Source organism: Equus quagga, chromosome 15 (assembly GCF_021613505.1).
Source record: "Equus quagga isolate Etosha38 chromosome 15, UCLA_HA_Equagga_1.0, whole genome shotgun sequence".
Lineage (NCBI taxonomy): Eukaryota > Metazoa > Chordata > Mammalia > Perissodactyla > Equidae > Equus > Equus quagga.
In genome coordinates this window covers 25,368,574-25,390,766 of record NC_060281.1, presented here as the reverse complement: position 1 = coordinate 25,390,766, position 22,193 = coordinate 25,368,574, and the positions used below count along the sequence as shown (strand labels likewise).

The 22,193-nt window shown below is 55.6% G+C and overlaps 1 protein-coding gene across 1 annotated transcript in view; it reads right to left on the bottom strand.

Moving 5' to 3' along the window:
• Positions 1-438: 438 nt before the first annotated feature.
• Positions 439-22,193, bottom strand: part of KCNK5 (potassium two pore domain channel subfamily K member 5) — a 39,530-nt gene continuing 17,775 nt past the window's right edge. The window contains exons 2-5 of the mRNA XM_046641343.1: positions 7,329-7,440; positions 5,742-5,908; positions 5,370-5,538; positions 439-3,194 (exon numbers count right to left, since the gene is read on the bottom strand). Coding sequence (XP_046497299.1) covers positions 2,335-3,194; positions 5,370-5,538; positions 5,742-5,908; positions 7,329-7,440 — 1,308 coding nt within the window. The 3' untranslated portion in view covers positions 439-2,334. The remainder of the gene's footprint in view (positions 3,195-5,369; positions 5,539-5,741; positions 5,909-7,328; positions 7,441-22,193) is intronic.

Sequence of the window (22,193 nt, the reverse complement as noted above, 5' to 3'; positions counted from 1 at the left end):
ATGTAATACCCGCCCCACAGGGCTGTTGCAAGAGCAAAGGCATTCATTCAAGTATAATGAGTTTAAAGCACGTTGAACAGTAGTGCCTGGCCAACTGGTGACACGAGTTTGCCGTGATGGCCCCTGACCTCTCCCCCCTGGTTCCTGAGGCCTTCCTGGTTCTTAGACCCTTTCTACAGTGCTCCTCCCCTATCCACATTTGGACCTGTTCACTGTCACCTCCTCCAAGAAGCCTGTTCTGACTACCTCATCTTAAGTGGCCAGCCCTTCCTCCACCTCCTCACCACTTTCATTTTTTTTCTCCCTTCCAGATCACCTCACTTCTCTTCTTGACCCTCAGGCTGTCCCCAATCCTCCCTGCCCCGACGCTCCCAGACTGTCCCCACACCTTGCCCTCCCAGCACCCTCCCCGTCATCCCCACAGCACACACCAGGATGGCCTGTCCATCTCATGTTTTATTGTAAAAACATTAAAATAAATTACATTTGACATCCTTGCCACTATGTACATACAGTGTGTACGATTCCAGGACAGCCAGCGACACCCCAGCAAGGTGGGGTGAGGAAATAAAGATGAGCTCGGTAAAGCATTTCACAGAAGGACAGAGGCCGCTCCTCACCGCACCGCTGCTGGGTCAGCACGCCCCTTGGGTACAGGATGAGTGGGGGAGTGGACACACAAGCCCATCACCATCTTCACATGTTGGCGGGAGGTGGGTGGGGTTCTGGCCCCATTTGGCCCCACAGTATTGGCGAGGGAGCTGAGAGGCAGACAGGGCGTCTGGGTCAAGAGTGGTCACTTGCCTCCTGCCCAGCATCAGCCGCCTGCGACTGATGCCCCTCCCCCACTCTGCTCACCTGCTGAGCAGGGCCCCCTCCCCGACTCTGGGTGGGAACTCTTGACATCATGACCCTGGCTGAGGTCCCCAGAGAAAGGCCAATGAAGCTGGGGGTGGAGGGTGAACACGGAATATCCCAATCCCTGGGACTCAACTCTGACACCTTTTCTCCCCTCTGGCTCTGAAGCCAACAGATGCCAGGTACACAAAACAGCAGTTTATGCAAAAAATAACAAAACATGCAGGACAGAGTGGGTGGCCCTAGGGTGCGCACTGTGGAGAACACAAGAACTCAGAACTCAGGCACAGCCAGTTCCGCCAGTCCCTCACCAGAAACAACCTGTGTACAGTTTCACATTATCTTTTGCTCCCCTGCCACAAATCCTTTCCTTTCTCTCTCTCTCTCTCTCTCTCTCTCTCTCACACACACACACACAGACACACACACACACACACACACCCAACAGTAGCTGGAGGGAGCTCAATTCACATACTTGGCCATTCCCGGCTGTGAGCCAAGAGCAACCTGGGGAGCAGGGAGGTCCCTGTTCTGGGCGCAGGGAATGAGGCCATCGGGGCGGGGAGAGTGGGGGCAGAAGGAGCCCGAGCTGTGCGCACTCCTGTGGCTCCCTGGCTTCCAGCTCCAGGAGCCCCAGCCTCAGTGGCCACGGCCTGTTACGCTCTTCCCCCCACCACTCCCAGGGGGCAGAAAGCCTTCGTCTCCCATCACTTGGCCAAAGGGTGTCTGAGACTCGGCACTGGCTCTGGGCTGTTCCAGTAAATCAAGGACGACTAGGACCCTGGGCCCCAGTCAGGACTTGCTCTGGGTCCTCTGTATCAGGAGTGTTTCAGCCCGCCAGCCCGCTGTCTCCTCTCTCCCTCCCCTTAGGCGGCCCCTTCCCTACTGAGGTTTGGGTAGGGGCCTGACAGGCAGGCAGACAGGTGGGACTGGGGATGGGGAAACACGGGCCCCCAGGCAGGGCCCTGCCACTACTGAGGAGCTCAGGGCCAGCCCCGCACGCCACAGCTCCCAGGTCTCTCACTGCCCTCCCTCTCTCTGGGAAGTGCCTCTCTCAGTGCTGGCCACACAGAAGGAGCTCATTAATACCGGTGAGCTCAAATGGCTGAGCCCCCGCCTAAGAGAACCGTGTGACATTCTCAACCGAATGACTGGGTGAAGACCCACGCAGGTGCAGGTCTTCTCAGGGTCTGTCCTGCCAGTCCACACGTGTCTTTGAACCACCAAAAATCCACCAACCGTGCTCAGGACAGATACCTCCCATGGCCAGGGTGCCTGTTCAGCTGGAGAACAGAGGCCCTGTCCTGGGCGCATGCCATGTTTGATCGGAGAGGATGCAAGGTGAGGAAGGCCCCTGGTGCCCCCTCCCAGTTCCAGGGCCGCCCCCCCCAAGGGCCAGGGGTCCCAGCCATCGTAGGCTGCCCCAGGATGAGGGGAACAGAAGCCATCGAAGGCGGGGTGGGGAGCGGCCTCGCCTCATGTGCCTTTGGAGCCATCTGCTTTATTGTACTCGTTCATAAGCTGCTCGTAAGGCACAGAGAGCTCCGACTCGGTGCTGGTGAAAGTGGACTCATCTGACGAGGGGAACTCGCCCAGGTTCAGGGGCACCTCGGCCTTGGGACCCTCCTGGGGCCTCTCTTCCCCGGCCAGGTTGTCCTCCAGCGAGGACTTGGACGTCTCCTCATCTGAGAGGCCGGTCTCCTCATTCACGAAGGTGATGCTGGCATTCTGGAAGATGAGTGGGTGATAGTCCTGTGCATCCCACGGCTCACCCTCCTCGCTGATGCGGTCCAGCTGGTTAATGAACACCTCGGAGGTGGGGGTGCCATCCTCAGGGGGCCCTGCCCCGGCCTCCTCACTGGGGGTCCGTGACACGTGGCCTTTGCTCCTTAGTGTCTGAGTCACCTCTTCCAAGGTGGGCACCCGGTTCTTGGAGTAGACCACCAGGGGGGCCAGGGAGGTGGGGAGGGCTGGCAGCCCAACCCCCTGAGGCCCCAGCCCTGGGACCCTCTCCCCACCCCCACCTGTCTTCATGGCCTTCTTCCCGATCTGCTTGATGAGGTCATTGTAGGTTTCCTCCTTTTTGGACAGGAAGCTGAAGATGTTGACATCCTTGGACCCTGCGCTCCCGGTCATCTGCAGGGTCTTTCTGGAGTGTGGCGAGCTCTCGAAGGACTCCTTCCGCCGCCGCCGCCGCTTCTTAATGGCCTTGTGGACCTCCACAAACATGCTCACCTTCCAGTTGACAAAGAGGGACAGCCAGGCCAGCCCCAGGTAGATCCACAGCTCCACGAAGTAGCGGTATAGGGCGTGGTAGTTGGCGCTTGGGTTCACACCTGAGGACAAGACGGGGAGCCCAGAGGGTCAGGAGAAGGTCAGCGGGGACCCGGAAACACACGAAGGCCAGAGCTGTGTTGTCTAAGAGTGGGCACAGTGCTAGGACGCAGAAGGGGACACACTGAGAAGGAAGGGAGGCCCGTTCTAGAACCCGGACTGCCCCACTGTGCTAAAGGGCCTTGGCCCAGTCACTGATGTGCCTATGGCAGTCCCCAACCTGCCTGAGCCTCAGTTTCCTCCTCTGTGAAAGGTCAGGAGAGTGACTCCCTGGGGTGAGGGAGGTTCAAGGGGAGGGGCTTTGGGAAGGCCGGCAATGGAGCCAACACACAGGTCAGGAAATAGTTCACGAATGTTTGCGTCTCAAGCGTTCACCTCCACCTGGCTGCTCTGTGCACTTTGTTGGTGTTTATGTTACAGTTCAGTTAAAACCAGGATGGAAGCTAAGTGAGAGGGTGGCCAGCACCCTCCTGGGTGGGGATGAACTCACTGGTTCAATATGAACGAAACCGGCGGTTGGGCCAAGCGTCTGTGAGCACTGGTCCAGCAGGAAATTTTCTGGGCAGCCTCGATTTTCCTTCAGTGGGGTCTGGCCTGCCTCCTGACTTCCTGTTTCTGGCCTCCTCAAACTGGCTCTTCCTGCGGCCGGAGGGCTCTGCCCACTTCACATATCCCTCCTCTGAGGCAAGGCTCCCGACGCCTGCTCCAGGGAGCCCTCCCGGGCCACCCCACACAGCAACGATTGCTCTCCTACACTCCAGGATTAGCTGAGATTTCTTGTTTAACTTTACACCTCCAGGCATGTTCATCTGTCTTATGTATCCTGTCCCCTCTGCCTCCCAACTGGGAGCAACTTGGAAAAGGGACTGGAGGAAGGGGCTTCCTTCAGAGGGGGCTCCCTCAGGGCAAGGACTCCCTCATTAGAGCCGAGACTCCCCGAATGCAAGGGCCGTTGTGTCTCCCCCTGAAGACAGGAGGTGCCGTTTGAGGGGCGCTGTCAATCTTGCTCAGGGGTCGTGGTCACAAGCAAGGTATGATGACAACCAGGACTCACACTAATGTAGCCGGGCCCAGCCCATAGCACTCATTTGATTTCCACTATCCTGTCGGGTAGGTGCAATTTCTTTTTTATGAAACCGATTTGTCAGGTGAGGAAACTGAGGCTGAGGTTAGGTGTCTTGCTGGAGCTGGGAAAGTGTGATTAAATACACTGCTGTACTCCACCAATACAAAGGCTTCTTAGCCGGCTCAGGGTCCCTTAGACAATGGCAGGGTTGTCCCTCCGTCTAAATTTATCTCCCAAGACAGCAGGCCCAGATCTGCCAGGGTCAGTGGAGTGTTTAGGGCTCTTTCCTGTTCCTCCCACCCACTCAGTGGCCCCCCTCCCAGCATTCCGAGTCTCTGTGACAATGGGGCAGAAGGCTGGTTACCCGCCCCTGTCCCCTAGGAAGGGGGAAGGGGTGACCAGAGGCCCCTGGAGCAGAGGTCGAGGGCAACTGGGCAGGGCAGCAGGCACTGAGGGAACAAACAGCTGGGCAGTGTTGCCAAACGGGGTGTCCGAAGATTAAGAACCGAGATGCTGCGCAGGCCACAGGCACTAGTACAGGAGGGGCTGGGGCCGGACAGACAAAGCGGCCAAAGACTCTTGCGGCCCGCCTGGATCAGGCAGGGAGGAGTGGGAGGGAGGCCCGGCCGAGGGGCAGGCAGCTGGGGAGAAGGCCTCTCTTGTCTTGAAGCCGCCTGTGGCAAGAGCAGAGTGAAGTTTCGGGCCTCGGAGCCAAGCCTCCAGGGCAGCTCCCTCAGCTCCTGTGAATGAGGGAAGGCAGGCAGCTCTGTGATGGGGAGGGGCCCCTGGCACAGACCCTGCAGGGGGAAGGCCCTACCGCCAGCCCCTAGTGCTCAGGAGAGAGGGGAGAACAGTGGGAGAGGAAGAGGTGAGACACTAAACATGGAAAGAAAAGGAGGGAAAAGCCACGTCCTGAGGAAGGGGACTAGAGAGAAGTCTTCTGCAGTCACTCTGTGCCTTAGTTTCTTCTTGCACCTGGCAGGGTTGATCAAGGACTCACTGGGTAGGGTAAGTGCCCAGGACACTGAACGCCTGAGGGACCCCAGAGAAGGTCAGCTGAATTGAGAGTGGAGAAGCAGAGAAAGAGCAGGTAGAGAGGGGCAGGACTCACCGGCCACGAAGTCGCCGAAGCCGATGGTGGAGATGGTGATGAAGGAGTAGTAGAGGCCCTCGATGTAGTCCCACTCCTCAGTCACCATGAACACGAAGGGAGGGATCACCAGATGGACCAGGACGCCCCACACGATGAAGATGGCCGTGCACGTGATCTGCGCCTTCCGCTGAGGGGGTGGCGGGGAGACCAAGTCAGACAATGGTGGAGACGGGGGAAACCCGGAGGGCTGGGGAGGTGGTCAGAGGGCTCTGAAACCGCCCTCTTGCCGTCTGTCCTACCACCTCTGTCCAATTCTTGAATCCTTCCCACCCTCCTGTCACCTGCCAGGGTCCCCCCACCTCTGCCCAGCAGCTAGGGGTGGGGACATACCAGGCTCACGCCTCTCTTGGTGAGGAACTGGCCCAGCCTCTTGGCGCGTCCTCCGAAGAACTTGCCCAAGGCACTGATCCATGTCAGGCAGAGCGGCACCCCGAAGAGGCCATAGAAGACACAGAAGAGGCGCCCAGCGGGGGTCTTAGGGGCCACATTGCCATAGCCTGAGGAAGAAGAGAAGTGAGGTCGAAAACAGGGCCATAGTGGGGACCTAGACTCAGAGTGCCCTGACTCCATCACACACACACACACACACACACACACACACACACACACACACCCCAGCTTGAGGGAGGCCCATCCTCTAAGATTACTTGCTGTTGATCTAATATCAGTAGTTAGGAAATGAAATTTCCGAGCCAGCCCTGATGGCCTAGCAGTTAAAGTTCGGCACGCTCACCACCTTGGCGGCCCGGGCTCATTTCCCGGTTGCGGAACTACACCACCCCGATAGACAACCATGCACTGGAGCTTTGGGGAGGGGAAAAAAAAAAAAAGGAGGAAGATTGGTAACAGATGTTAGCTCAGGGCAACTCTTTCCCTGCAAAGAAAAAAAATGAAATTTCCCTTGATCACACTATGCTCATGATCCTTTGTAGCAATTATGATGGTATGGGCTATGTCTCCTCCATCAGACTGGAGCTCCCTGAAGGTGGATAAGCCTCCAACATTAGCAAGTTGTCCACTAGCCCATATGGCACCAGTGTGCAAATGAGAACCAGATACTTTCTCTGGGTAGACAGCCCGGAGGCGCTGTGGTAGATGGTCTCCAGAAACGGCCATTCTCAATCCCTTCCCTTCTTACGCAAGCACACTGCTGCTCACGTCAAGCTGGAGTCTGAGTCCCCTCCTCTGAACCTGGGCTTTGGCGACTTGCCTGACCATAGAACACAGCACAAGTGATGCTGGGTGGGCCACGTAGAAGCCTTGCTCCTTCTCCCCTTGATCTCTTGAAATGTTCACTTTGGGGATTTTCCATCTTGTAACCCAGATGCCATACTGTGAGATGCCCAAGCCACTGGGTTTTCATCCCCAGCTGAGCCCCCAGCCAACAGCCTGCAGCAACTATCAAACATATGATTGGATGTCTACCAGCTGGGCTTTCAGATGACTCCAGCCCCAGCCACCATGACTGCCACTGCACAGGAGACCTCAAGCAAGAACCAACCAGCTGAACGCAGTCAACCACAGAATGACAAAAGATAATAAGCTGTGTTTTAAGCCACTAACGTCTGGGGTTGCTGGTTGTGCAGCCATAGATAACTAGAATAGACACCCAGCTTGGTGAGCAAACACAGGCTGGATCTGTGCAGTGAACAACCTGTTGAACCTCCTGCATGGGTCTGGCTCTTGGGTCGTGTCGTTTCTGCTCCAAGAGCCCAGGTCAGGACTTCTGAAAGACATTATCCCAGGTATGGCCAGTTACCAAGCATTTATTAAATCCACAGGAAAATGTCAAAAGAACAGATTGCAACTGGCTTGATTTTGAACCCCCATGAAGCTGTGTGACCAGAGCTGGACTCCTGTAAGGTTTCGGGGGCTAGGGCATGGCAGTGGGTATCCTGACGGTCTCAGAGGACTCACCGATGGTGGTGATGACCGTGGCTGCAAAAATCATTGCATTGGGCCAGTTCCAGTTGTTGAAGGTCTGGTTTCCTGTGATGGCCACACCCTGTCCTGCAGCATCAGATACCACCTAAAAAGAGCGAGACAATGAAGCGGGGAGAGGAGGCTGGACTTACAGATGCTTTCTCAGTGACAACACTCTATTAAACTCTTTATAAGCATTCTCACTTAATCATCACAAGAACAAGGTGGTAGTTATTGTCTCCATTTTATAGATGATGAAACATTTTATAGAGGATCAGGGAGCTTAAGGGATTTGCTCAAGGTCCCACAGCTGATAAGAATAGGAAACCAGGCAATTGGTTCACCCTCTCACTGAGCCAGAATCACTAGGAGAGCTTGTGTAAAATACAGACTGCTGGGCCCCCTCCCCAGAGTTTCTCATTTAGTAGGTCCAGGAAAGGGTCCAAGAATTTGCATTTCTAACCAGTTCCCTGGTGATACTGATGCTATTGGTCCAGGGACCACACTTTGAGAACCACTACACTAGATTATTCTGCCTCTCAAAGAGGGCAGATGTGATGCAGACACAGAGGAGGATCCCTCTGCTGCACTCAGCCCTCCATGAGCAGTGTTCCACTGCTCAGAGTTGGCCCAGAAGGGACCCCCATACATCCTTCACTGCCCCTGTCAGGATACCTGCAAAGGTCAGCTCAGTGCCCTCTTGGATCTGTCCTCCGAGGGTACACCAATCAGCTGGCCTCCTTCCCCCATGCCTGGGCCTCTGTCCTCTCTCTCTACAGGCCCACCTTCCCTCCCTTCTTTGAAGCCCTTCTTCTCTTTGCCCTGGGCTGCGCAACTTCAAGATCTGGACCAGGACAGATCATCAGAAGGTGATGTGTATATTTCAGGGTGACTCAAAATCGTGCTATCAGTCCCCACAGAGCTTCCAGCCACCGTGGGCAGCAGGTTAGAGGCCACCTGAGGAAGTCCACTGGGAGACCCCAGGACAGACCTTATCTAGTCCAGGAACACTGCCAAACCTGTTTCCGCCTGACCAGACCCTGCCTCTATCCCATCCTTCAGTCCTGCCATCATTCACTGTGCCATCAATGGCAGGGCCAGGACCCCAGATGAAGGCTCACAAGGAGGGGCCAGGGGCTACTGTAAATCTGAGGTTCCAATTCTGCCCCCAAGGAGGGCCCCAGGATGGGCCATCCAGCCAGGAGACCAGGAACACAGCCAAATTCCCTACGAAAATGGAGCCTAGGACCGAGGGAAGAGAGAGGAGTGAGGGATGGAAGCAGGAGGGAGAAAGAAAAACCACAGTTCTAACCCACCCGCGGTGTGACTGAAGTTTGGTGGGAAAACAGAGAAAGGGTGGGTTATCCTGAAGGAATGTGCAGTTTGCAGCAGCACCAGAGGCCTGTGTAAACGGATCTGCAAACTCTATAAAGAATTTTCCATGATGACATGCTCATCTGACAGGCCATCAAACCACACCACTCGCTGCCCTGCTTCCTCACAGCATTTCCAGAGCATCTCTCTGCAGGCCGCGCAGCAGCCCAGGGGGAAGGAAGGACAGCTGCCTTCAACCCTGCCCTCAGGGAGCCACTGTCTAGCTGGCCAGGCCACATACAGATGAGAGCACCAGGACATTTAGACACGACTAGGCTAACAGGAGCACTAAAACAAACATGAGGGTCCATCAAAAGGTTGTCTAAAAAACCAAATCTATGTTCAAAGCAAGAGAATGAGGAAGTCTTAACACCCTGTGTGTTAATGGTAAAGAGATGGCAGAGCCACTGAGCTCCCCTTTCTCAGCCTTTGTTATCTCAGATATCTGTTGTACAGTGGAAAGGGTGGCGCAGCCCAAGACACATGAAACGAGCAATACGAGAACACCTCTAAGTGAGAACGGCACCACTGACCAGAGAAAGATGCGACTGGAGAGCCACCTCTGGTCATCCCCATGGAATCTCGGGGGGACAGGAAAGATGTCAGAAGAGAAGTTGTCCCTATTCTCATACAAATGGAAAGCGTGGATTCTAGAAACCAAAACCTGAACTCTTGCAGACTTCTAAACGGGGACAGCAGAAAGTCTGGCACATTCAGAAGAGGAGGTGATGGGCACCATAAGCCAGCACAGGTTCACCAAGAACAAGTCACGCTCAGCTGAGTGCATCTCCCTCTCCCAAGGGGCTGCAAAGCCTTGAAGTTTGGTGGAATGCAGTCCATCCAGATTTCAGCAAGGCAGCTGAACAGATGGGCTTAAACATATTCATGTGGACAAGACAGGGAAAAGCAGGGTGAAGCTGGGATTAATTTGGGTCCATTTAAAAGCAGATCAACAACCCCAAGAACGAGTGATCATTATCAACCTGGCCTGAGCTCTCCACTGTCATGCCGAAGGCCTGGTCTCTTCAATATTTTAATCAACAACACAGTAAGGACATAGATGGCTGACCAGTCTCATCTGCAAAGGATGCAAAATTGGGGACAAGGCTGGGCTGGGAAGATGGCTAACACACTGTAATGGCACTTTGGGACTCAAAATCATCTGGACTGGGAAAATGGGCCCAAACTAACAAGAAATGACTGTCTTTTTAAAAAAATTTTCATGTCTTACACTTTGGGTTAGAAAAGATGAATATAGATTGAAGAGAAAAGTCCTTGGGTTTCACCTGACAACAAGCCAACAAATATGAAGGTGGCTCCCAAAAGAAAAGTAAATACTATCTGGGGCAGTGTCAATACCTTACCTATTCAAGGCTGGGAGGTAACAGCCCACTGTTTGCTGTGGGGTCAGGCCATACCTGGGGCACTCTGTTCTATTCTGGGTGTCAGACTTCACACGATATGTTAACCAGCAGGCCAAAGTCCAAGAGGGGATAGGTGTGGCTTTTTTGGATAATGAGCTACTTCAGAATGGACTGCTCTTGGCAGTAATCCATTCCCGATAATGAAAAGTGTTTCGATCAAGGGTGACCTCCGCACATTAGGGATGCTGAAGGTGTGACTGAAACAGGGGTTCTCCACTGGGGTGGTGGCACCCTCTGGAAGTGTCTGGAACTGCCGCCTGAGTGGGGAGCACTGTATGTGCCAAGCACTGTTCCAGGCACCAAGGACAGGCAGTGAAGGGACGAAATCCTTGTCCTCTCACACACCTATTCTAGGGGATGATGGAGGCGCTGCTGGCATTAAGTGGGCAGGGATCAGAAAGGCTAAATGCCCTGCAATTCACAGCAAAGCCCAACCCACTATGCCAACACTGCTCCCACTGCTCCCACTGGCTTGCCCAAGGCGATCTGTGATTTGGGAATCATTTAGTAAGTGGGAAGGAGACATCAAACCTAAAAGTGGGCAAAACAAGATAACCCACAAGGGCAGTGTGCCTCTTGAAGCAGAGAAGTTGGGCTTCTTGCCCTTCACCCCACCAATGGTGTGCCCATTGGGGCACAGTTGCAGCCTCAGCCTCTGGCCCTATGCACTTTCCCCATGACCTCCATCATCAATCCATGGTCACCCAGAGAGGTGCAGGCAAAGGGGGCATCCTGAAGGGTCCCAACCCCCTCGCCACCCCAAGGGCTAGAAGCACCACTAACCCTTACAACATTCCAGTGGCAGGAGCTGTGCCTACTGATCAGGTCAGGAAACTGAGGCTGAGAGAGGTTAAGTGGCAGAACTGGGCCAGGTTCTAGCTGGGGTGCAAGTCAATATGGTCCCTATCCCCCTCCCTTCACTGCTTGACCTGCCCCTGGGTGGTCTCCAGCATCCCTTGTTGTTGCTTCCTCTCTGACCAGGGGGCCCAAGCAGCTGGCCTGGGAATCAGCTTGGCTCCATCCCAAGGCTGGGGAGAGCAGCAGGGTTTCAGTGCTGTAGGATGTCAGACACCCCTTGCTGGGGCTTTCCTATTACCTAACTGGCTCTCCCTGCGATTCTGCCAGGCATCACTTGACAGGTGAGGAAAGCTAGGCCTGGGGAGCACAGGTCCAGATGTGAACTTGGGGTGCATGCTCCCTGTTCCCCCCATGTACAGCTGTGGCTCTGGTGGGAACACCTCGCTGGTTATGGTCAGGGTCACACAGGCCAAGGCGGAGGTGTCCCAGAACAGAGGAGCTGACCGAGGACTGAGGTCATCCCAGGGTTAGGGGGAGGGGCGTGGGGGAGCCAGGCCAACACCCCATTAGACACGGCATCCTGTCCCCAGGGTTAGGGAAACAGCTTTCTCGGGAGGAGGCGGCCCCTGTTCACTCATGAGATTCTTTAACTTGGCTCCCAAGTTCACCCAAGGCACTATTTTCATTTTCCACATAACCCTGGATAGTGACAGGAGAGGGGGATCCTGTACACAGCTCCAGCCCGGCTCTTGTTTGGGGACTGAATGGAGCTCCCACCTCTGTCACGTCCTAAGAAAGTAGTTCTGATTTACTGAGGGCTCACCACGCAGAGAGAGATGTGCTAAGCGCTTCACATGCCTTGAGCTCATTTAACGAGGACACAATCCTGCTGGGAAGATGCCATAATTTTTTCCATTTTGCAAAGGAGGATTTACAGCTTAGAGAGGTTAAGTAAGTAACTTAGGGTCTGATTGCTAAAAGCGACGAAGCCAGGAGGAGAACCCGGCCCTCCTGGGTCCTAGCCGCTGTCATACCCCCCTCCCCGCAAAGGCCACAGGGAGGAGGCAGTGCAAACTTCCACCCCTTCACACCAGCTGAAAAAACAGTGCCCTAGAACCAGTCCGTCCACTCTGACCAAGCTCAGCATTTCCAGCCAGGCCTCCAGGAGGCGAGATTCATGCCCTGGCCTTGGCTTCAGGCAACCATTGCCCTGACCCCACCCTCCCGGGCTCTACTGTCCACAAAATCCGGGTTTGCGGATAGCTCCTCACCCCCAGGGATCCGGGGTTTCCCAGGCAGAGGCGGCTGCCGGGCCTCCTCTTCCTGGAGAGATTCATCCTGACAAGTGGGCGGTTCCAGGCGGGCACAGCCAGGGCTTGGGACATGAAGCCCACCTTCTGATACAGGCAGGTGGGGCTGAGGTGGGCCCTGCCCTCCATCAGGCTGGGTGGGGGAAATGGAAGGCAGGGGGCAGCCTGTCCAGGGATGGCAGCTACTCCCTGGGCTCCGTCCAGCTCCCGCAGCATGGACGGACCACAGAGCTCCTTCCTGCTATGCAGGATGAGCCTTAAGGACCCTCCTTGATGCTGGCCTCCACCACACCCAGCCTGTCTGTGGTACCCGAGCCAAATGTCCTTTACCATCCCTGGCTGCATTCATCCTGAATTCATTCCATCAAAGCTTACCTGGTTCCTCTGGTGTGGAAGGTGAAACAGGCTAATTGTCCTAGGTGCACGGTGCTTGGCAGGATAGAAAGAACCTGTCATCCCTCTTATCTAGCCCTCTAGCCACCTTAGGAGGTGGGACGGGAATGGCTTATTAATCCTTATTTCATAGAGTATAACAGTTGATATTTGACTAGTAGCTGACGTTTGAGCACTTATATGACAGGCACCAATCAAAGCACTTTAAATCACTTAGCTCCACTGAATCTTTACACCTCTATGACATAGGTACTATTAACCCCATTTACAGGTGAGGAAAATGAGGCACAGGAGCTAATTAAGTAACTTGCCCAAGGTCACCCAGCTAGTCAGGGGTGGGGCTGCGGTGTGAACCCAGCAGCCTGGCTCTTAATCTCTGTGCTACCTACAGCCGGAGAAGAGGGGATGCAGGGCGGGTTTCTTAGCCACATGGAATGAAGCCAGGCCTCAGGAACACAGCTTCCCAGGAAACTGCAAGGGAAATCTCTGCAGGAACGCAGACTCCCCCTGAAGGTCCGCTCTGAGAGGGCAGGGACTTTCATCTGTATCCCCAGAGCCCAGAGCACTGCCTGGCACACAGCAGGTGCACAACAAATACTGTTAAAAGCAAATGAACGTGAATGAATGAGGATACACTCTCTGGCTTCTACTAACTCATCCTCTAATGTCCTTCCCTCAACACCTTCCCAGCAGCATTCTGCAGGAGGGTTTTAACTAAATTCATCAGTAACAAGGTGGAAGGCCTTGATCCAGCAAGAGGGTGGGAGGCGGAGTCAGATCCCAGCAAGAGGGGGGGCTGGCGGGGTCAGGGGATTGATGCCCGGCTGCCGAAACCACCAGCATTCAACTGGCATGTGGAGGGTGGTGGTCACCAGACCGCGAGAACAGAGAGGGCAAGGGGCTGAAGGTGCTGGGGGCGGGGCGGGGTGAGGGAGGCAGACGAAAGCCCCCTCATCCAGACAGCAGAGGGAGTGGCAGTGCGGGTGGGAGAGTCCCTGGGGTGACTGGAGGGACTGTCCTTCCTGAAGAAACGGGAGGCCTGGCCCCTCCGGAAACTCTCCCAGGGGACAGTGGATGCACAGAGAGCAGGAAAAGGAATATACAAGTCAACACTGGTGGAAACATTTACTACCACAAGCCTGGCACTTTCCTCACTGAATCCTTACAAGCCCCTCTGGGCTCAGGCTGAGCTCTTCATCTAGGGAGAGGCAGGGCTCTCTGGAGCGCAGCCCCGACCCCTCTCCCACGCGGAGGCTCAAGGAAATGTGACACTGACCTGGGTCTGAATCTAGGGGGGCTCTCTCAATTGCTAGCACCAAGTCTCTGGGTGAATAACTTAGCTCATCAGCCTCAGTTTCTCCAACTGCCAACGCTAACACCTATCTGAACACATGAAAAGTGCCTAGACCTCCATAAGCAATGAATCAACGTATTTGCAATCGGTGTTATGACTGGCACGTGTGTCAGGAAACCAGCTGCTGTGGGGACTTGAGAACCCCGGGGGAAGACCACTTACCCCCAAAGCTGAATCAAAGGGCAAGGGGTTTACCTCCCTGCCCTGTCCCCAAGCTTCCTCACACCTGCCACCTCGCCCCAATCTCCCTGTCTGAATAGTGAAAACGATCTTCTCAGTCTGATCAATGTGCTTCCTCGGTGACTTCTCCAATGTCCTCAGGGACCAGAAAAATTCACAGGGGGCACAGGAGAACTGAGGCTCAGCAGGGGTCCCCGGGCCACCGGACAGCTGGAGCGGGGGACTTGGGAGGCAGGGTGTGTGCGCTAAAGGTCTCCTCGAAGGCAGCAGAGAGCAGGGGAAACAGAGGCACACCCCAGATATCCCGCCCCCATCCCTCAGACGGCCCGTCTCTCCTGATCTCTGCCACCCAGCCACCCTGGCCAGTTTCCCACACAGCCAAGCAAGGTAGGCAGCCTGCAGAGGACCGTGCCACATGCTGGTCCCCCTCCTGCCCCGTCAGGTGGAGCTCAGGCCAGGGCCGTGGCGGCTTCTCTGAACCCTGGGCCCCACTCCCGCCCGGCTGCCCCCAGCTTCACAACACAGCCAATGCCCACTCCCCAGTCTCCGTGTTGGGCTCTCCCTGTGTGTCCATGTCTGTCCACATGTCCACCTAGTCTCTAACAAAGAACTCCCTCAGGGCAGGGGGCCGAGGGTGGGGTCAAGGTCCCAGGGGGTCGGGGCACTTCTGAACAGGACAGACAGAAACGGAGATGAGGAAACCCGTCACGGGCACTTTTCAGGCAAATAAATGCAGTTTGGGCTTGTTTAGAACAATGGTTTTTAAATTCTTTAATATCACGAACTTATGAACAGATAAAAGGTGGTGGGGGTAGGACCCCAGGTCCTACGCATTGGGACCCCCCCCCAACTCCCTGCCTCAGTGAGAGAAGGGGGAGTAGGGTGGGACGGGGCTGGTGTATATAGATTGTCTGTCTAGCTGCTCAGCTAGTCCTCCCCCGATCGTCCTTTTGGGGACTGCTGGCAGATCAAAAGTACCTTGGAGATAAGGTGAGCCCTGTTAACTCCCTTAGTCCCAAGACAAATTAGAGAATTGAAGGTTCTATTAGCCAAGTCCTCAATTATCCTCATCCGTCTCACTCTCCATCTTTCAGACTGACTCAACTTCTCAAACTTCCCTTAAGGCGAATTGGGGGTGGGGGAGGGGTGTTGGGAGTGTTTTCAGACAAGGAAACCGAGGATCAGGGACCTTAGATACTACACAGCCACGGATGCAGTGGCTCTTAGTCCAGGCTGCCCAATGGATCCACCTGGAAGTTTACACAAACACTACGTCTGGGTCCCACGCATAGGTCTCCTGTCTGTGTGGTTGACCCGGGCCTGGGCGACTGGCAAGCCCCCCAGGTGATTCGGACACGTAGCGGCTCCCTGCCTTAGTGGAGCGGGAGGGGTGTGGGCGCTGGGCTCAGGCCTCCCATCTCCCTGACCCAGGAGGGAGGACGTGAGGGCAGGCAGAAGGAATCCTCGGTATTCTCCCCACCCTCTTGCCTCAGCCCAGGTGACCAGGGTGCGGCTTGGGGGCAGGCGCGGTTTATGAGCAGGGTATTGGCAAGGGCCCAGCGGTGACACCCTGATACCTGTGCCAGCTACAGGCCCAGCTTGCCCGGGCCCTGTCTCTCCAGGACACTGTGGGGCAGGTGCAGGGACCTGAGGGGACAGAGCCACACCAAGTCTCAGTTAAGACCAGACCTGGGTGGTTGCAAAATGAACTTTAACTTCTTTTTTATCTGCATTCCAGAGTTGCGCCAATACCTACATGGAACATTTATAATGTTTTTGGAAGACAGACGGAACGTCAAGTTGTTGGAGACGTGGTTGGTGTGCTAGGATGTCAACAGAGGGTCTGAAGACCCGGGTTCAGCTCAGCTCTGCCTGTCACATGTTGAGGTTCTCCAGGGACCCCTGACCTCTGCCCACTTCCTTCTCCGTAAAATGAGGAGGTGGGCCAATGACCACCAGGGTCCCCCTGCCTGGGCAGGCAATGCCTCTCTACAGTTCACATGTTCTCTGGCCAGAACCAGGTCTTCTGGGCCCAGCATCTTCCAAGCCCCCAGTCCACACAGCACATTTGAGAAAATATGTTTTTGTTCTCAGGACTCAGCTTACCGGCCACCAGCTCCAGCTCTTCCCAAGCCCCCAGCAAGCCAGGCTGACCCTGTTGGGAGCTGGCCCTACTCCTCGATCACACCTCCTTCCTTGCTTCCCCAGATGCCACTGCAGGATGGAGAAGGCGCCTCACTGCACACTCTCCTCCTTGGTCCTTGAAGTAATGTGCCTAGGGCTGGCCTGAGCTGCCTGCCCCCAGGCCAGGGAGGAAGCAGCCAGCCACAGCATGATGTCACCACCCCAGCCCCCCCCCCCCCCCCCCCCCCCCGCCCCCGCCACCCCTGTGTCTCGGGTGGGGCTATGTACAAAATGCCATCCGCCAGTGTCAGTCACGCCTACAGTAAACCCAGGCAATCGTACTGGGCAAGCGGAATGTGATACAGCACGCCCACCCTCACTGCACTCTAGCGGTCACTATACTACTGCTTCTTCACCTGGACTGCACGTAAGACACCACCTGGGGGAGCTTGGGAAAATACTCATGCCTGGTCCTACCCCCAGAGATTCAGAGAGAAATGGTTTGGGCCATGGATAGGGAACTAGAATGCTTGGAAGCTGCCTCAGGTGCCTCTAATGTTATATAGAGCTACTTTCAGAACCACTGCCCTAGACCCAAACCATCCTTGTTAGGGGAAAGGTCCGAGTCTGCCCCGCCCCTGGAATCAACAGGCACGCCAGGAGGTCTGACGGTCCTCCCTTTGGGCTTCCCCTCGTGTGCCCTCCACAGCCATCTCTCAGCAGCCTCGACAGAGCCCAGATGCACTGCTGGGTCTCACGCTCAAGGCGGGGAAGCCCGCGCCAGAGGTAAGCACGTTTTCAGCAGTAACCTCCGGGTTTCCGACTTTCTCAGGCTCGGGAGCCCTGTCCTCCCTCAGGAGGGACAATGAAAACAAGGCAGGTGACCCTGTGTCTCCATTGTTCTCAGCTGGGACGGCCCCTCCCGTGAGAGCCGAGTCCAGGGCAGAGCTCTGCAGGGACTGGCTGACCTGGGAGGGCTGCAGGCTTGGCTAAGCAAACAGCGAAGGGCCGGCGGGGTCTGAGCTCAGGATGGGATGTCAGCAGGCGTTCTCAGCCACCTGGAAGGCTGAGCTGATGAGTGAGACTGGAAATCCCTGTTCGTGCAGACACACAGGATCTCTCCAGCCCAGTTCCAGGCCCAAAGCAATGCTGCCTGAGAGCTGGCCCCGGGGAATAGGACAGAACTCCCTCCCATCTAAACACACACACCAGATGACCCTCTGGAGCCATGTTCTCAAAATCCACCCCCTGCCTCATCTTCTGAAGGACTCAGGGCAGGTGGGATGTCCGGTGAGGTTTAAATGACAAGAGGGACAATCCTTCATCCACCTGCAGTTTCTCTACCCCCCAGTCCTGTGCTGGTATCTCTTTCCTACCTGGGACGTTGGCCTGGGGCCTGGATCAGCCTCCAGAATCCAGATCCTGGGAGTGTCTGACATCTTTCTGCTTTGACTGATGCCAAGAGATGTCTCCCAACTAGTGGGTCAAAGACTTGAGGACAGGAAATTGTTCAGCCAGGAGCCCTCAAACATGCCAAGCAGGCAGAACAGCCTCTCTCCTTCCCCACAGGGGTGGGAGTCACTAAGGACAGAGAGGTCCCTGCATAAGATTTGGCTTCTGGCTTGTTGTCCTTTCCAGGCAAACCTCTCTGGGCCCCATTCAACTCCTCTGTAACAAGGCTAAGGAGAGCACTGAGTCGGCATCTCCCTCCTCCCTGCCAGAACCCCACATTCATCAGGTACCTCTCATACCTACCGCTCCTCTGTTCCTAATCTCATTTGAGACTCATGACCCTGTAGGGAAGACAGGCAAAATGGATATTGCTATTCCCATTTTGTAGCTGAGGAAACCAATCAGAGAGGGCATGTGACATGGTAGAAGTCACACAGCAAGCTGATGACAAAGCACAGAGAAGAACCAGCCAGAAGGCCCCTGAGTCTCAGCTGAGGGCCCTTCCACCAAAAAACCAGACCATCCAACCCCATCCTGGGGTGGGACTAAGAAATGCCAACCAAATTGGAGCAGGGAAGGTGACAGGAGACAGGTAGATACAGGTGACAGGTGACACAGAACTATAAAAGGGTTGTGCAGTCACACCCACCAATCTAATCTTGATATTTAAGATGAGTGCGTGCTTATGTTCCCCGCCCCCAGCCCCTGGAGACGCCTTAGGGTTAGCCCAACTTCACAGTGGGGTGGAAGGAGCAAACACGGAAGTCACCAGCCACAAAGTTTCTAAAAACAGCCCTTAAAGAGGGCACAAAGGAGGTCACGGGGACTGCTGAGTCCATCTCCCCATCCCGGGCCAATGACCTGAAGGAAATGTGGTGCATCATCAGCTCAGCCACCCTGCCCCCTTCTCTGGAGCCCAGGTCTGTGTGTTAGCCTGGACGACACACGGTGGGATGGCTACTCCACTTCAAAATCACAAACGTCAAGTTTGGGATCCTCCACAAGCACCATGGGGGCAGGGGGGAAAGGCCCAGCCTTGGAGCAGACACACCTGGGTCCAAATCCTGGTCACCTGGGGCATGGCCTTTCACCTTTCCATACCTAGAAAGTGGGGGTACCAAGGCTTCATCAGGTTGGGGTGCAGATTATGTGAAATGATGCACGGCTCTGTGCTGGGCATACAGGGTGTGCTCCCGTAACGGGCTCTGGGCAGAAGAGTGAACATGGGAAGAACGAGGGGGCTGGGGAGGCAACCTCCATTCTGAGGGTTTGTGCCTGCTGCCTGGGGCCTCCATTGCTGAGGAGACAGCTGAGCTATCCGTTGACAGCAATGCCCTCCTTCCTGGCTACCACCGTCTGGAAGATCAGGGTATGGGACAGTACTCATCGCCACATGACAGTCTGCAGGGGATCTGTTATCTGGCCTACTATTTATCTCCCCCAGATAGACTCTGAGCTCTGCAGGCGGAGACTTCATCTCCCCTGTTCCCAGAGCAGAACCTGGCACTCGTGCGGACTCAGTATTTGCCAGATGCATGACTGAGTCTCCAAGATGCATGCCTTTCATAATCACTCCTCCCAGGGCACAGGGGGGTGCCAGTGTTGTAGCTAAAGCGGGTTCTGGCTCCACTAGATGAGGCGGGCAGCCCTGGCAGGTGTGGGCAGCCCAGGTTGATGGTGCCCTTTCCCTACCTCACCGCCCCCTACCCCCTGCAACCCGTGTGCAGGGCGAAAGCCCGCACAGGTCTTAGCCCAGTGAGTCAGCTGCCCTGCAGACTTTGGAACCATGAGGACTCCAGAGAAAGGAGGCGGGCGGGTGGGAGGGGGGAGGGCCCAGGAGGGATGTCATGGTTGAGGGCCGCAGGTCTTTCCATGCACGCCCTTGCTTATTGCTCCCCCAGCAGTGGGACGGTCGACGCCCTGTTCCACGAGGCTCTCTGAGCCCTGGTAGCTGCCAGCTCTGTTCCTTGTGGCAGATCTGAGGCCAAGACTCTCCCCCGCTGACACCCCCAGACTCCTAGCTCCATGGGACGAAACCCCAGCCCTGCCACATTCATCCCTCCAGGTTACACCCACACCCTTAAGGAGAATTTCAGCCATCCCCCCACCTCTTGCCCTGCAGAGTGCCCCAGACCACCAGCAAACTCTCCCCCTCCCAGGGGCCTCGAGAAAGCAGCCTCTCCACCTGCTCCTTCCTCTTCTCCCCGCTCCCTTCACCTGTTGCTGGCAGCTCCTCCAGGTAATAAGTAACTGCCCATCCTTGAAGGCTGGGGTTCTGATGATAAGAGATTATTAAGCCTACTCACTTGCTATAATTTGTTTAAGATGACCAGATGGTTGAACTAACTGTAAACATCTTCACTAATTAAAATAAGAAAGCCCAAAGGGGTACTGGGCAGTGGGATGAATCCTGCACTAACCAGGGTCGGCAGCCGAGTTTCTCTGCTCCCATGAGGCAACCTCCCTCCCCGTTTATTACCCACCACCCCTTCCCACCCAGACCTGGCCCTGCAGCCTCCACTCGTGACCCCACCCCCATCCCTCTCCAGGAAGCCCCCTGCGGGATCCTCCTGAGGGCCAACCACCTGCCACAAAATTCTTCCTTATTGTCTGACTCTAACCTAAATCCCCCCCGGCTGCTGGCCAAGCCCATTTCCTTTGGTTCAGGCTCCAGCTGGAGATGGACAACAGCTGGCCTGCATCCTCTCTGGAATAAATTGTACAAGAACGACCGGCAAACTGGCACAGGCATTTGGGGATGGATGGTGCTCTTTGCAGGGTGGGGGAGCCCTCTGCCTCGACAGCCCCCAGATCCCAGATCAGAAGACTGAGTCACAATCAGAGATGAGGGCCAAGTCTACAAGGCTCGACCACCTCAGAATCACTGCTTTGCTCTGAAGTGCAGACTCCCTCCGCCCCAAGTGTCAGACACAGATCTCACACCACACCAGTGGCACCAGGGGCTCGGGCCCGCCAAGGCCCCCATTTGGGGGTCACAGGGATGGCATACAAACAGGATCCCCAAAGAGCGTAGGAAAGGAGCAGGCACCTGACATCTGCAACTGGTGCACCCCTCCCCAGCCACATGCCATCCCTGCCACTGCTACTCAGGTATGTCACAAAAGTAGAGGGGCAGCCCAGGCATAGCCACCTCTGCCTTTTCCACCCTGCAGGGAGGTTCTCCCACCCACCTCCCATGCCAGCCGACTGGTGTGTGGATGTGACCAGGGTGAAGAAACACAGAGCTGTGTTGTGCTGAAGGTATGGAAAAGTACAGCTGGCCCTCCCAGCACAGAGGCTAGGCTGAGGTGAGGGGCAGTGTGGGGCTTGGAAAAACCTCCCGCCCCAACCTGGGGCACAGGACCAGAAACAGGCTGGGCGACAGGAAATGGAAATTCTCCTGATGGCACAGGAGGAGAATCTTGACTCTGAGACAGCGGTGTTGCGAAATGCAGGAGGCAGAAAGAAGACCATGCCTTTGACACACACACACTCTCTCTCCTTCTCAAGGGCTGTGATTTTAAGCAAGAGCATTTTCAAAGCCTGCTTAACCCCCGAACGCCCACCCAGGCTCTGGGGGCCCTCAATCTGCCCAGGAGAGCGGAGGAACACGATGCACAAGCCTGCATGGCGTTGTCTCCTCAGTTCTCAGGGTTATGGGTCCAAAGGCTCGATGGACATGAATGTGAAGAGCATGAAGCAGGTGCACAGGCAAAACTAGAGATGCTCCTGACCTACAAACTCTAGTTTCTAGCACCTGGTGTTGCTGGGGGTAGGCTTCCTCTCAGCTCTCCTCGTGCACTGAGTGTGGCCAGGGGAGGCTCAAAGACAGGAAAGTAAATGCCACCAGATTTCCAAGTCACCCAAGGGTCAGGCAGGGGAGTGAGACCTGCTCCTCAAGTGGCTGCATCCTGTCCCCCTGTGGGAACTGTTTCCCACCAACACACTGAGCGGCAGCTGGAGTGGCCACTTCTCAGGCTTGTCCAGGGAGGTTCAATCACCCTCAAGTCTGCTGAAGATGGCCATCTGACCAGGGCTGCTAAGGGCTAAGCCAGTGACCTTGCAGTAGGTTTCCAGGACAGAGCCTGCCTTCTCCCCATGTGTCACCTTCCAGGGAGAGTCAGGGGACAAAGGGGCAAGAGGGGACAAGGGTTCCCTCCATCCTCACTCCCGCACAGGGACCCTGGACCATTTCTTTCTTTGGAGGGGCAAAACACAGCTGTGCCTGCCTGCTCCAAATGCCACATCTCACCGGGTACCAGACCACAACCCACCAAACCCAATTTAACCCAAGGAAAGATGGGACCAGAGTCATGGGCACCTTTTCCTTGTACTATGCAGCTCAAAGTTGGGTTGACTGACTCATTAGGTGTTTGCTGAGTGGCAGCCATATGCCCTGACACTGTGGGCAAAACAAGAAGGTGCAAGACACAGGCTGTGCCCAGGAGGA